Source organism: Rhynchophorus ferrugineus, unplaced genomic scaffold, assembly GCF_030347505.1.
Source record: "Rhynchophorus ferrugineus isolate W39M unplaced genomic scaffold, kcgeb_rfMv2 rfM11, whole genome shotgun sequence".
Lineage (NCBI taxonomy): Eukaryota > Metazoa > Arthropoda > Insecta > Coleoptera > Curculionidae > Rhynchophorus > Rhynchophorus ferrugineus.
Window position 1 is genome coordinate 7,003,181 of NW_027472590.1, and position 14,136 is coordinate 7,017,316.

A 14,136-nucleotide genomic window follows, 5' to 3' on the forward strand; every position below is an offset into this window, starting at 1 on the left:
TTAGTAGCTCCTTGCTGTCATAATTCGTAAGAAGAAGATGAAGTACATAACCTTACATATATGTAAACAACTATCTTGACAATAATAAAGGTTCTAATTATAAGCAATTTAAATTTATATAAAATGGAAAAATTGGAGCCTGCATTATCACAAAAGCTCGATTTAACGGAAATACCAGCAGAAGAGTTTCAACGAGTTCTCACCGTATGGTTGGAAGAAAAAGGCTTGCTGGCAAATTTGAAGTCATACATGAAGTTTCAAATGATAAATATGTTGAGGAACACTGTTATGGGGAAGAATCTGAGGAAAAAGTCATCGGAGGTGTTTTCACTCGCTCAGCAAGCTTTACATTTGATTGTAGCTGAATATTTATGGCAGAATCAGTGTCAGTTTACCTTTTCATTGTTTAGTAGTGAAGTGAATCTTACAAATGTTATGCCAGATTCGAAATTATTTAGTTTTATGAACGAAAGAACAGATAACGTGAAAATGTTTGATAAAAATAATGTGGTACATATATTGGAACTAGTGGGATTTTCAAAACAAAATGCACAGTTTCCCAAACTTCTTCGTTTATATTTTGAGAAAAATAATACATTACTAAACTGTCTAGTAAATATATTAAGTGAAAATTACACAGACATTCAGGATCCAGAAAAATGTACAGAATTTGAACAAAAAGATATTGAAGATGATTTTCTACAAAATGTTCTTAAAGCTTTCCGAACCTCACATTTACAAACAGACATACAAAAGCAATTGATACACCACATAAAACTTTGTTATGATCTGAAAGTAAAAACATTTGAATCCCAGTGTGTTAAATTAGTAAATAAGTTTAAAAAGGAATTAAGTGGACATGAATCAAAAATCAAAAAACTAAACGGGCAAAAAAAATGTTTAGAAAAACAAATTAAAAAAATACAGTCTGAAAATTTAATTTTACGCGATCAAAGTCAAAAGATACCCGAAAATACTCGGAATGTTCTTGTGGAACATTATCTGGAAAATATAAATCCAAATGTATGTAACCAGGAACATTGTGGTGATGAATGTAAAAAGAACGTCCGCCTTTGTGGACAATATAAAAGGGAAATTGATAGGTTGAAGACTGAAAATAAGAATCAAAAAATTGAAATTGAACAGTTGCTCTCGCGTTGTAATGCATTAGTTGACGAAATAAACGGCTGCCAGAATAAAATTAGTTTGATTAATATAAAAATGCAGGAACAAGATAGCGGAGAAATCAATGGTCAAATGAGAAGCGATAGTTTGAGTTTTAGTTCAGATAATAATACTGAAGAGATTGTTTTACAAGCCAAGGAAAAATTAAAATTACTAGAAGAGGAAAGTACTCAACTAGATTTAAAGTTTAAAGCTTTAATAAATAAACATATTTTATGAGAACATTGCGTGTTATTTCAAATAATTAATTACCCAGATTACTGTGTTGACAGGTGTTTGAAAAAAAATCAGTACGATGCATATTACTGGTTGCCTAAGACAATGTGAGTGGGGAGTGGCAGTACAACTGACAGTGACGTTTATTCCGGCAGCTTTTTCAAGAAAAAATTCCAAAATCCTCAATTTCAGAGCTTAAACCGCTTTTTTGAATGAAATGTGGATTAAAAAGTGATGTGAAACTGACTCTATACGTTTAGTAATAATTTTTATCAATAGAATCGCCGAACTCGTCCGATACCAATGGAAAACACTAAAGGTACATAATTTACAGGCCAGAAATATTTATGTGGGTGTATATGGAAATGTTATTTTCATTTTGTTTAATTAAGCAGGAAAGGTGGTTGCTTTCGAAATTATTTTAATGGTTTTTAAGGGGCGCCCTGGTTTAGATGAAAATAGTTTCGTCGAGTTAATAACGGGTCATTAAGCTTTCAGGCTTGGATTGATTTTTTACTGCCGTATTGTTATAAGTAGTATTTATATACGTTTCTAGAGGAAACGCTGTTTATTTTTATTTTTTCTATTTTTGTAGTTATTGACTTGCATTGGTTTTATTGTTGTTTCGTGAATATTTGGTGTAAATAAATCGGCGGTATATACGGGAATGTTTCGGGGAATGGTTGCAGTTCTGTTTGCCTTTAATTATTAATTAAATTTCCCGGTAAGGCACCATTTTCTTCGGAACCCCCCGTTATCCACCTCCTCTCCCTCGCCCCCGAAAAATAAGTCATTTCCCGACGCTTCTAGGAAAAATCAATAGTCGTTTAAGTTCTGCGCCGACGAATTGGAGAGCGAAGGGAAAATCGCTCCTAGTCTAGCTTTCCCGTCCTCGGGTCGAGTCGCATTGCGTTCCAATTTCCCGACGCTCCAATTTGGTGAACGTTCCAACGGGCCCACGGACAGACGGATCCGCCATTCGGTGGTTTTCCGAAAAAAAAAAACGTTATCTCCGTCATCGGACCCGGCGATCATAGGTAGCCCGGATCTCGTCCGTACAAAAGACGGTCGCTTATTCTTTTGTCGGGAGCCTAATGTGGAATCAATACTGCCGTTTGGGTAAGTGGTCGGCCATGGAGGCCGTATAACTGACCTGTATGGTCAAATTAGCTAACAGGTCTTGTTTTATTTATCATTCTACTACGTTATGTTCGGTATTTAAGGAATTAGAACTTTTTCTGATGATTTGATAATATTTACATTCAGTTTCCAAGGTATGAACACAAGGTACAGTAATGCTAAATTAGTCATGTTCATCAAATATTTATTCAATTATTAGGGTATTGGTATTGCGATGAAATTTAAATGTGATTTTTATGATGGCATAACAAATGTGATTTTATTTTACCACACAGACGCATTTTTTAGTATTCGGCGCTGTTATTTCATTGAACTGATTTTCATTCTTCATATTCGTCGTTATTTGTATAAAAATTATGGTGAACTATTGCGAGTCGATATTGTTTACAACTGGATAAGTGATGTTTTAGGTGATGTGTTATATTACTGAGTCGTCATCAAGATCATTGGCTTTTACGCTATTTACTGGCGAATTCACCTTCGGCATTAAGTGACCGTTATGGCTGAATTAATTAAAATCAATCGCCGATGCTTTATCCGCATCTGATGCTCCACTGATCAAGAAAATCGATAATTTGTTTTTTTTTGTATGCACGTGTGTGTTTATATATCATACCGTGATTGTTAATTGAGCAAGTAGGCCGAGTGAATATCCGCAGTCCTTTTTCATGTTAGGATGACGATGTTTATGGTATTATGCATTTGTTTTCAACGCTGCCCTATATATTTTGCCTTAACATCGAACCATATCATTATCTACGAGTATAGAAGTCCCTCGTTAGGGTCTGTAATGTGGGTCTTTATTCGAACCGAAGAGATTGTGTTCGAGGCTTCGCCTCGTTTGGTTAACGGTCGATTTCCCCCGATCCCCCGTCTCCCATTAACACTTTTCGTAATAAGGTTTTCCGGGGCAATTTCCCGAGGACCGTTGGGGGGTATCGATGTCTGGAAATGGGCCGATTTTCCACGAATTTCCATTGTTGTCGGTTGACGTCCGATGATTGGCGACGGGCCAAAGTCGGAACGGCACGGTCACCGCCATGGAGCCGTCGCTTTTTTCCATTCTTTTCGCCCGTCGTCGTTCCCGTCCCGTTCTGGATTAACGGGGCGCCGGTTAGTCTAGATCCCGAATAATAAAACGCGAACCGCGTCACGCGATCCACGGATTGATATTTCGCGTTACTTTTTTTTCGGTCTCGTTGTTTTCCTTCGCCGAATGAATGAGTTATGGAGGGTGGCACTGGATGTGCTCGAGGTTGCAGGCGGACCTGAGGTCACTGGATTTATAATACGAACCGATATTCGTTTTTTTACGCCATCGCGTTATTTATTTTCGCGTGTTTCCGTTATGGAATCCGGCCCGGGTTCTTGAAAAAGAAGAGGAGATCTATAAATGCGACTACTTTGAGCTGTTCGATATGGATAGTATATCAAATGTGTTTTTGGTCGCCCTTTCAAAATATTTCTGTTAACACATCTTAATAGTTATATTCTCATTGTTTTTTTTTGTGATAATATAGTTTTTTTAAATTATTCCAAAATATGTCTTAGTAGGCTGACAAACACTTATTGTTTTCAACCGTCATTTGTAAAATGTAATAGTGTAATTTAGTGTTTATATTAACGTTTCAAATCATTATTTCAAAACATCTCTTAATATTAAAACATCTTATATTCAATGATTCCATTCTCATTGTTTTTTTTTGGGGGGGGGGGATAATATAGTTTTTTTTCAATAATTGTAAAATATTTCTTAGTAGGTTGACAAAAACCTATTGTTTTCGACTGTCACTTGTAAAAAGCACTCCAATCCTTCTGAAAACCGTCATCGTTTTGTTCCTTTTGGTGCTCTAATTTAGTGATGTTTCAAATAAATAATGTCTCAGTGATATTATTGATATTACAGTCTGACCAAATGATATTTGAGTAATATTGTGCTTAAATTAATGTTTCAAAATTATTTAATTAAGAACTGCAGGGCCGGTGATTATGGTACCGCTACCAAAATATCTATTTATACTACCTAGTACTTGCCCCTATCAGGGGGATGGGATATATGGGACCTATGAATTTGGGAGAAGCTACCTATGTAGGGCAGGATGTATCCAACAAGAGTCTCTTAAGTCCCAACAACTTATTTACGTTGATACTGATGGGCACACGAGCTCAATAGGTTTCGATACTTCTTCGGTCGTCTTGTTAGATCCGCCTTGGCGAGAAACCGGATTTCCTCGACATTGGCATGACGTAGGGCCTGTCTTGGCGAATTTTCTGATGCCCTTGTTAATGGTGTTGGAATTATGTCTAAATTGTTATTTTTGGTACAACCTCATCTCTGTATGCCATACAGAGTTAATTTGTTAGTCCAATGCTCTTATTGTAGGTTGACAGAGCAGAAATTATTCCCTGTCAATTTGCCAAGTATCCAGGACATTTTATTCAATCATTTTGCGAAATATGGTACTTGTTAACTTATGTTATCCGTAATTCACGGCAAAGTCAATTTATACTACTCAGTTTTTCTGTATTGATTATGAAATATATTATAAGGCATAAATCTATTAGGTTAGTTCGATAGTCGCGTGTAGACAGGGCTATAATCGTTCTGAAAAACATCCTGTCACTGTCAAATTTGGATATTTATATTTAGCAACGGGTATGTTAGGTGAAGAGTTTTTCGGTCATGTTTGTAAAACATCCCCGGTTATGTTAAGAGCACTATTGTTTTAAAATAACTTATTTTAAAATGCCGATGCCAATAAAACAGTCAATGCGCGTCATCAAAATTTCACATCGCGGTGTAGACGCATCAACTTAGAATTTTGGTTTACGGCGTCTGCCCGTTTATAAACTGTAATTATTATCACGAATGTTTTAAAGAATTTTGGCCCACTAGTACCAACCTATGTTCCATACATCAGACCATTTTAAAGTGAATTTTACATGTTTACCAATTACAATTGGCAATATATTCCACGTCACCTATGATATGTATTGTAGCTTGTAAATTCGTTTTATTTGATACGTTCGAACACATGACCGTATCAGCCTACAAAATTCGCCTGATTGTTAAACTTCAAATTCTTTAAAAAATTAGTGATTATAATTATAGGTTATAAACCGGCAAACGTTTTACGCCTGACAACCGGACGACTATGACAGGCTCATTCGTTTACGTGTTCGAACTACTTTGACAGCATTGTATCTCTTTTTAACTAAAATAAAATGAGAAGGAAAATATTGTCTGATTCTAAAAAGAATTTACAAATTGCGACAGACGATAGATTAAACATCTTGATGACGTATGTACAAAAGGATTTTAATATATATACATAGATGCATTAGATGTACTTTTTTATTTATTTATGATATTTGCTGATTACAGCAAGGATTTTATGGAATAACAATTACCATTTACAAAAATATGTTACATTATTTAGATTAGAATTTTGTTATATATCAAAACCAAAATGATCGAAAAGTCAAAGTTGATGTGGCAACATTGCGATGCGACGGGAGTTCACTGTTTTATTGAACGGACTATAGTTTTATAATATGTGGATTAAAATTACAAGCATATTACAATGTAAAGTGTTACTGTTACAGTTTACGTCATTTTTTCAGTCTTTGCAGGGAAATTTTTTAATTAATCGTCATCTGACTCATGATTCACGATGTAAACGTCGAGAAACCTACGTATCAAGTAAATTACGGCAAAAATTCATGTCGCCGTCGTACCAGAAGAAAAACAAAACTATTCAAGAATAAATCGACCGTGAAGTCCGGGGGATGATGTCCCTCCGTCGTTGAGCCAAACGGTGTCGTAAACTGACGCCGTCTGGATGAGCTGGCGCCATCTATTTTTCGTGTGTACGCTCTCAGACGTACTTAACGTCACGATATCTGAAATATGCGCGTTTAACGAGGATATATTCCGGGCTTACTGGGCCAACTTGACACCTCCGGAATATTTACACCTCTCTCGTTCTTGCGGGGCCTTGTTTCAACGTTAAAAGTCACCGAACGAGGGCGACTGAGTATCGGGTTTGTCTTTTTCAGCCCAGAACATCGCCATGACTCATAACGGTCGAGGACCCAAACATTGGCGGATTGATTTTCTCAACCTTGGATCGAAATTTCATTAATTAAATGCTCCAACGACGCACTGTTGTCTTTGTCATTAAGATATCATGGGAAATCGTTACTTCATTCCGAGAACGTGTTTGTTTTTTTAAAAGAAAATATGATTCATCGGGAATTTCATTCCTGGAAACTCGCAGTTCTAGACTCCCTGGTGTTTATTTGCTTTAAACCGCCGCCAACCCCTTAATATTATTCTATTCTAGTAAATAGAAGTAGGGTATTGATATTTTTGTTGTTGATATTAAATAGTTTTGTTTAAGTACTTTTTTCTCAGTTATTGTTAAACAATTCTTAGTAGGCTGCAAAAAATTATTGTTTTCTACTGTCACTAGTAAAATCCTTGTTTTTTTTGTGCTCTAATTTAGTGATGTATATGATAGCAAATTATATGATATCAAAATCGTTTTTAGGTAAAAAGAAACAATCAAATTAAGTAAAATTGTGGATAAAGTTCTTATTTTTTAGCTGTAAACGTTCGTTCTTTCAAAATTGTGGACATTCAATTTGACTCCATATATTTTTTTTAAACAGAAGCTAGTAGGCTATGAAATTGATGCCAGCATTTGCGAAAGTAAATTATCAGTATTTGCTGCATATCAGACATAGAGACAAATTATGAATAAATATTTTTTTAGCAGTTTTAAGATGTAATAATAATTGTAAGATTGTCAGTATTATGATATAGTCTATTCAAAATAACAGTGAACTAACGTCATCACGATGTCGAATGTTTTGCCTATCGCAATTTGTAAATTCATTTTAAAACCAGACAATATTTTTCTTCTCATTTTATTCTAGTTAAAAGGAGATCAATGGTGTCTAACACGTTGGAACATGTAACCAAATCAGCTTACAAAATTCGCTCGGTTGTCAAACCTCCGAAAAATTCTTCAAAAAATTATTATAAATAAATGTTATAAACCGGCAAACGTTTTGGTCCTTTGCTTATTTTAATAATATATAATCAGCTATTTCGAACAGAAACGAGATAATAGATGCATTAGATGTATTTATTTATTTATTTATGATATTTGCTGATTACAACGAAAATTTTATGGATTATCAATTACAATTTACAAGAATGTTACGTTATATATCAAATGAGCTACAATTGAAACTTGATGTGGCAATATTGCGACGTTTTAACGTCATAAATTTAGAGTGTTAGTTCAGTGTTTTATTGAACGGACTATATATTGATCAGAAATAGGTAAGAACTGTCAAAAATTAATCAGAAAAAATAAAATATACGCAACAGCAAAATAGTTTCTATCTATTGTTTCTTCAAGTCTCTTACGAAACCATATAATCACTAATCTGTCTGGAATCATCCCCAACTTCTCCACGAAAGGGTCCGTGGGCCCGCGGCTGACGTCATTTTCACGTTAAACTTTACAATAAACAATTGAAGGCTGTTGCGTGCCGACGGAACGAGGGTAGACCGGGCGACTTGATGGCGCCATCGATCCGGACGATCAATCTTTTTCATTTGTCGGTTTTATTATTGTGTAATTGGCTTTTTATGTGCGGTGGGGACGGGGACCCCCTCATCCTAGACCAGGGGGGAGCCGCGACGAAAACGGTGTTTGTTTGTCGTCCCCCTTCGCCTACCGGCTTTTATTTATTTTTCTTTTCGACTGTATCGGCGGACCTGTTCTTTCCACCTCGTAAACAAGGTTTTTGGATCGCCGATTGAACTGCGTAGTGTGCGAGTATCATCGATTTTCATTTGTAGTAATCGAATTTCGGTTCGGTTCCGATGCAACGGCGACTAGATCATAATTTCATCGCTTCGAACGCTTGAGGTTGATGCCAGTTAAGGTTGTCCTTTTATTTATTGAGTTTTTATTCTTTTTTAATTAAAACCGTTTATGTTTCAGGACTCTTGCGGTTTCTATTTCAGCCCTTCCTGTATTATTTGGATGTTTACACGTCTTTTAATTGCAGGTAATCCAAACGAGCGTTGTGCCTCCCCCGCCCCTGCCCCGTGGGCATGCTACTGTGCGGCGAGCTGCGCGGCTCCCCACTACTGAACCTGCACAGCGTCCCCCTCTCTCCGGACTCGGTCGGCAACCGGTCGCCCTTCGTGTCTTTGCTGGCGCTGGTGCGCGGCATGGCCGCCCTCACTGCCGCCCAGCAGGCTCAAGACGAGGACGTCTTCCTCGGTAAAATATTGCCCCCTCCCCCGCTCTCTTTTTCTATTTTGTTTCCCATGAAGAGACCGCACGCATCTTCCCCCCTATTGTGCTTTTTGCCGTTTCGATGTACCCGTTATTTGTGTATTCTTTTTTTATTTGATCTTCATTTGTTTTGTTTTTTGGTCGTAGGCCGTCTTGATGCGAGCGTTGTCATCTCCTTAATGCCTATAGGGTTTTATAATACTAGGCGGGTGAATAAGTAATCCGTGTTTTGTTTCATCGATGTATGCTACCGTTCGTTTTATCGCCTTTTCTTATTTATTATTGTCATATAGCCTTACTCTTATTTAGATTTAGAATTTTCTATATTAATTATGTGCCTTATTTTGTTTTAACATATTTGTTGATATCATGAATCACGATACAAATTAAAATATCGATATGAAAAAGCTATGGTTTTTGAAGAAGAGTATCGAACTTTTCTTTTGAGATGTTCCCACCGGTCATGCAGTGAGTTTTACGTGGCAAAGTAGGGATGGAGTGAAGAAATATGGGCATTGATAAAAATAAGTATTGAAATTTTTGATATATCGATATTTTTTCAAAATATCGAAGTTAATTACCGATATATTTTAGAATTCTCAGAAAATATTGACATTTCTTGTTCACTATTTTTATTTTTTTGTCTAATAATCGTTCAAATTTAAAGAAGAGGTCAAAGCTGAGTTTTATCTTTTTATTTTAAAACTAGACTCTGATTCGAATGCCTCTCAAGGCACTCAACATGTGGAAAATACTGCAAGGAAAGTCAGTAGCCGGTTATATAAGACTTGATACCTTTTACATAACTTCTGATTATATCTCTATGATACCTCTATTATATCATTATATTATATATTGTGAAGGAAAAAAGAAAGAAAGAAATATTGAAAATTTTGTTAAGTAACGTGACCTTCAGTGACGAAGTTACGTTTTTATTTACGTTTTTACGCTTTTATTTAGAGAATTGCGTAAGAATCTACCCATTGGATACACTTACCGAACAATATGAGATTTAAATAGGTTGTAAAGTTACGTGATTTATTTTAACGAATTGCTGTAGTCGTTGGGAGTATATAGTATTGATCCAGTTATAACAGAATGTTTATATTCCACTCCAAAAAATAAAACCATTTGGCCGTGTATTGACACAGGCGACGTAATTTTCCGCTTTTAGTTTTCAATGTTTAAACGATAAAACTCCGTACCATAACAACGAAAGTTTATATTTAGACAATCCTCGTATCTGGACGTCGGGAACCAAATTTTCTCGCATTTATTTGGCGTATCATCGTATGGCGATTGTTTTTTATTTACATTCATCTCCAACAGAAAATGGTTTATTAAGCTACGAGAACCCCAACTATCATCTAGGGCCCTCCAACCGTCTGGACGACGCCTTGAATTCCAACACAGATAATCTATACGAGGACATTTACCAGGAACTGGACGACATCTGCAACATGGGCCACACGGGACTGAAATCGTCGGTTAACGGTGGTACCGGCAGGAAAGCCTATGCCGCCCTCGACGTCGAGTCCATGGGCGTCGATATCACCACCGGCCCTTTAACGCCATCCAATTTGGTGGATAACAGAAGGTAGGTCCATTGAGTTATCTGTGGTACCGTTCGTTCACGTGTTTCACGAAGAATCCATATAAATTAAGCTGGTACTGGTTTTTAAAGAAACAATTTTACGTAGGAATGTGGAGTGGAATGGGAATACTGATACGACCCCAACAAGTGATAAAAATAATGCCAGATCATATTGGGATGAGTATGTAGTAGTACTTATTGTTTTAGCCGTACAGTAGCATGACGGTACCCATTCATTTTCACATCCTCATACCTCATCTCCCATTCACAAGTCGATTTATCATTCACGTCATTCATCTTTCATGTATCTCATCTTAAAAACCGTCATGCTACTGTACGTTCGTGCTGGAGCTTCGTCTAACATCAATTTGTTTTCTAGCATATGCCAAAAGATGTCACAAAGCGACGGTCCAGTACCTCACATGGTCGGAGGTCTCACTAACGACCTCTACGCGTTACCCATCAAGAAATTTAGCAAATCTTTGTCGGATAAATCCAACGATCTTATCACCCCCGATCAGGAATGGGACAGGGACGTTTTGCCACCCGGCTGGGAGAAGCACGAAGGTACTTGTCACCGTTCATCCACCAATCTTCTTCGTATATCGTTGTTTTTTATTTCAGATAACGATGGTCCGTACTATTGGCACATCAAGAGCGGTACCATCCAGCGCGAGATGCCGGCGGTGGATTTCGAAAAAGAAAAATCCGACTCCAGGGCCAGTTTCAAGGAAAGCGACTTCATCACTTCCTTCGAGCCCACCATGACCGTAACCAGAAGTAGTACTAGTTCGGCTCTGGATTTAGAGGCGGACGACAGGAGGAGAAAGGAGGAGTTAGCTTTAAAGTATGGGAACGCTCCGGATGTTAATGTCGTTCGAGCTTAATGTCGTTCATTCATTGTAGAAGGAGGAGTTTTCCGTCGAAGCCTGATCAGGAAATGAAGGAGAGGCCTATTAGGTTCGCGGTGAGGTCTCTCGGATGGGTCGAGATCGCCGAGGAGGACCTCACACCGGAGAGGAGTAGCAAAGCTGTTAATAAATGTATAGTCGATTTATCCTTAGGAAAGAATGATCTGTTAGATGTTGTCGGACGATGGGGTGATGTAAGTGTGTAGATTTAGTATTGTGCGCTTTGTTCGAGACTGTGAAATTACAAGAAACTATAACACGGTTGTTCTGTAGGGCAAGGACTTATTCATGGACTTGGACGAGGGTGCTTTGAAACTGTTCGATCCAGAAAACTTAACCGTACTCAACACCCAGCCAATACACACCATAAGGGTGTGGGGTGTAGGCCGGGACAACGGCAGGTGAGTTTTGCCAACGTAGATAGCGTAGAAACCGCTTCGACTAATCTAAAATTTAATTTGTTTGTTGCTGCTTCACTCACATAGGGAAAGGTATGTTTGGGCTTGATTGATATAGGTGGGATCCCAGAGGGGTAACGTGTATGTTTCTCGTAGAGATTTTGCTTACGTAGCCAGGGATCGTACCACGCGCAAGCACATGTGTCACGTGTTTAGGTGTGACATGCCCGCCAGGACCATAGCGAATACCTTACGGGATATATGCAAGAAGATAATGATCGAGCGTAGTTTGCAACAGAATCTGGCTAAGGTCGTGGACTCCAACGGTCGTCCCATGGCCACCAGACCATGTAATCTTCCTACGGAACACCGACGTCCAGCCAGAAACAGTCAGATATTTGCTTGTAAGCGATCCTCGGTGGTTCGACGTTATCGCAGGGACTAACAGTGCTTTTTCTTAGCCCAATCATTTCCCACACCGATGGAAGAACCAAAGAAAGTCTTAAAGGCACAATATCTAGGCTGTACCCAAGTAAATCAGGCGACAGGGATGGAAGTACTGAATGACGCCATCGACAGACTCGCGACGACAGTCAGCCCGGACAAATGGCAGGCTGTCAACATCTCCATAGCGCCCTCCATGATATCTGTTCATCACCCCACAGTAAGAAATAGTATGTTAGTCGTGAGTTGGGTCTCAATAACAAGACTTCTTACAGGACGATCGACTCCTGGCCGAGTGCAGAGTAAGGTATTTGTCATTTTTAGGAATAGGGAAAAATATAAAACACTGTGCGTTCGTAATGCACACCGCTCAAGACACTTTTATGGCTCACGTGTTTTATTGCGAGCCATCATCAGGTGCTTTGTGTAAAACTATTGAGGCAGCTTGCAAGGTATGGGTTTTTTTAATATTAGTTGGTTTTCGGGTCAATACAGTGAATGTATCTTTATAGTTAAGATATCAGAAATGCCTGGATGCACACCCACAAGGTTTAGGAGGTACTAGTAGTAATGTAAATACGCCAGGAAGCAGCATTGGGGCGGCCCTAAAATCGATCGTGGGATCGCTGAGGGGCAGGAAGAGCAAAAGTGCCGATTCTTGAGAGGAAATTCTAACTTTACAAGTAAGCAGTTGTGGAATAGCATCAGCCTGAGCGTTATAGCAGTTATTCATTTCAGCCTGCAAAGGGAATAAGAATATTCGCCCAAAGGACTCCCAGTTTGCTGTAGAGAGGGAGGTTATCCGTCGCAAACATCTCATATAAACAAATTGTTAACACGCAATGTTCGGTTTTCGTTGAGAAGCCATCAACCAGCTCTAAAGTACAGGTGCGGAGTGGTATAGACAACTCCGCGATCACAACAACCTGGGGTTTAAAGAGAACGTACTTCACCGGTTGTGTACACCACTCCCGAAAACTAAAATTTCTATCTATTCTTAAAAATTGCCTCTCTAGCTATGTACTAGCTGTGTTTGTTGATATTATTCTGAAGAGAACCTTAGTCAAGATAAAGCAAATCAAATCCAGCTAGTAACTCATTATGAGCTTTTGCACTTTCAGGGTATTATTAAGTTAAACTTAAAGTTAAGATATATCTATAATGTTTGTGAACAAGAAGCTCGTAGATAGCTAAGTAAATACATGTACATACCTATCGATTAAAGTAACCAGTACCAAGAAGCATTTAATGGCGATTTTTCTGTGAAATCCTTTTCTCGGTAATGATAGATTACGTGTACAAGGTTAAAGTTACAATATACTTAAATACAAGTACGTAATATGGAAACTGAATGGGACTAATTATACACAAACAAAAATTAACTTATTTTGCCATCGGTGTGCACTTGTCGTCTAGTTGGTCTTGGAAGCGTGTCGTCTGTTTTAATCGCCTGGGCGCGACCATAAAGCCACGCTAGATGGACTATATTAAACTAAAACAATATAAAAGGCTTGCAGCATTTACATGAAGCCTTTTTCACTAAAGAACAAAAAAAACGTAGATTTATATAGGGATCGAGTGTAGTTACGTTCGTCTTTTATATTTCGTCGGGACGTCCGAAGCAGCCCCGCGTTCTTGAAGGTGTACTTGGTTTTTCCGAACAAGAGACAAAAGAAAAAAATATGTTGCTTATTTTAAATTGACCTATGTTAGATATTATAGTGTAAAATTTGTTATGTATAGTTATAGATTTAAAGATACCTAAACCATATATTTAAAACTACTCACTGTGAGAGATTTAAAGGAAAAAAAATAACAAGCAATTAGGTCGATGTGGAATTTTAATTGACGTTCACCGAGCGTGAGAATGTGCAAGGAAAATTTTTAAAAAAAGTCGCACTACATTATTCTTTGTGCTTAAAACA

At 37.8% G+C, this 14,136-nt stretch overlaps 2 protein-coding genes across 9 annotated transcripts; both read left to right on the top strand.

The window, feature by feature from the left end:
* Positions 1-84: 84 nt before the first annotated feature.
* Positions 85-1,404, top strand: LOC143204467 (uncharacterized). Its single transcript, XM_076417013.1, has one exon. The coding sequence runs from the start codon at positions 124-126 to the stop codon at positions 1,402-1,404; it is 1,281 nt and encodes a 426-aa protein (XP_076273128.1). The 5' UTR covers positions 85-123.
* A 104-nt stretch (positions 1,405-1,508) lies between these two features.
* On the top strand, positions 1,509-13,460 carry LOC143204873 (protein Fe65 homolog). Of its 8 annotated transcripts, none has more exons than XM_076417752.1 (13): positions 1,509-1,720; positions 8,632-8,849; positions 10,194-10,461; positions 10,565-10,639; positions 10,838-11,025; positions 11,083-11,305; positions 11,365-11,563; positions 11,643-11,770; positions 11,924-12,171; positions 12,229-12,431; positions 12,487-12,663; positions 12,724-12,894; positions 12,950-13,460. In XM_076417752.1, the coding sequence occupies exons 2-12, from the start codon at positions 8,678-8,680 to the stop codon at positions 12,871-12,873; spliced, it is 2,031 nt and encodes a 676-aa protein (XP_076273867.1). In that variant the 5' UTR covers positions 1,509-1,720; positions 8,632-8,677; the 3' UTR covers positions 12,874-12,894; positions 12,950-13,460. The 8 variants fall into 8 exon arrangements, with proteins under 8 accessions (XP_076273867.1, XP_076273871.1, XP_076273873.1 ...); XM_076417755.1 differs by having other exon boundaries at positions 1,583-1,720; positions 10,236-10,461; XM_076417754.1 differs by lacking the exon at positions 1,509-1,720 and adding an exon at positions 2,395-2,520.
* Positions 13,461-14,136: the final 676 nt, after the last annotated feature.

Bases quoted from the DNA above. Each gene is read 5' to 3' on its own strand.
- LOC143204467 (XM_076417013.1), top strand. From the start codon at position 124: ATGGAAAAATTGGAGCCTGCATTATCACAAAAGCTCGATTTAACGGAA.
- LOC143204873 (XM_076417752.1), top strand. From the start codon at position 8,678: ATGCTACTGTGCGGCGAGCTGCGCGGCTCCCCACTACTGAACCTGCAC. The intron at 10,640-10,837 runs GTATGTAGTAGT...TTTGTTTTCTAG, and splicing joins GCCAGATCATATTGGGATGA to CATATGCCAAAAGATGTCAC. The intron at 12,172-12,228 runs GTAAGCGATCCT...GCTTTTTCTTAG, and splicing joins AAACAGTCAGATATTTGCTT to CCCAATCATTTCCCACACCG.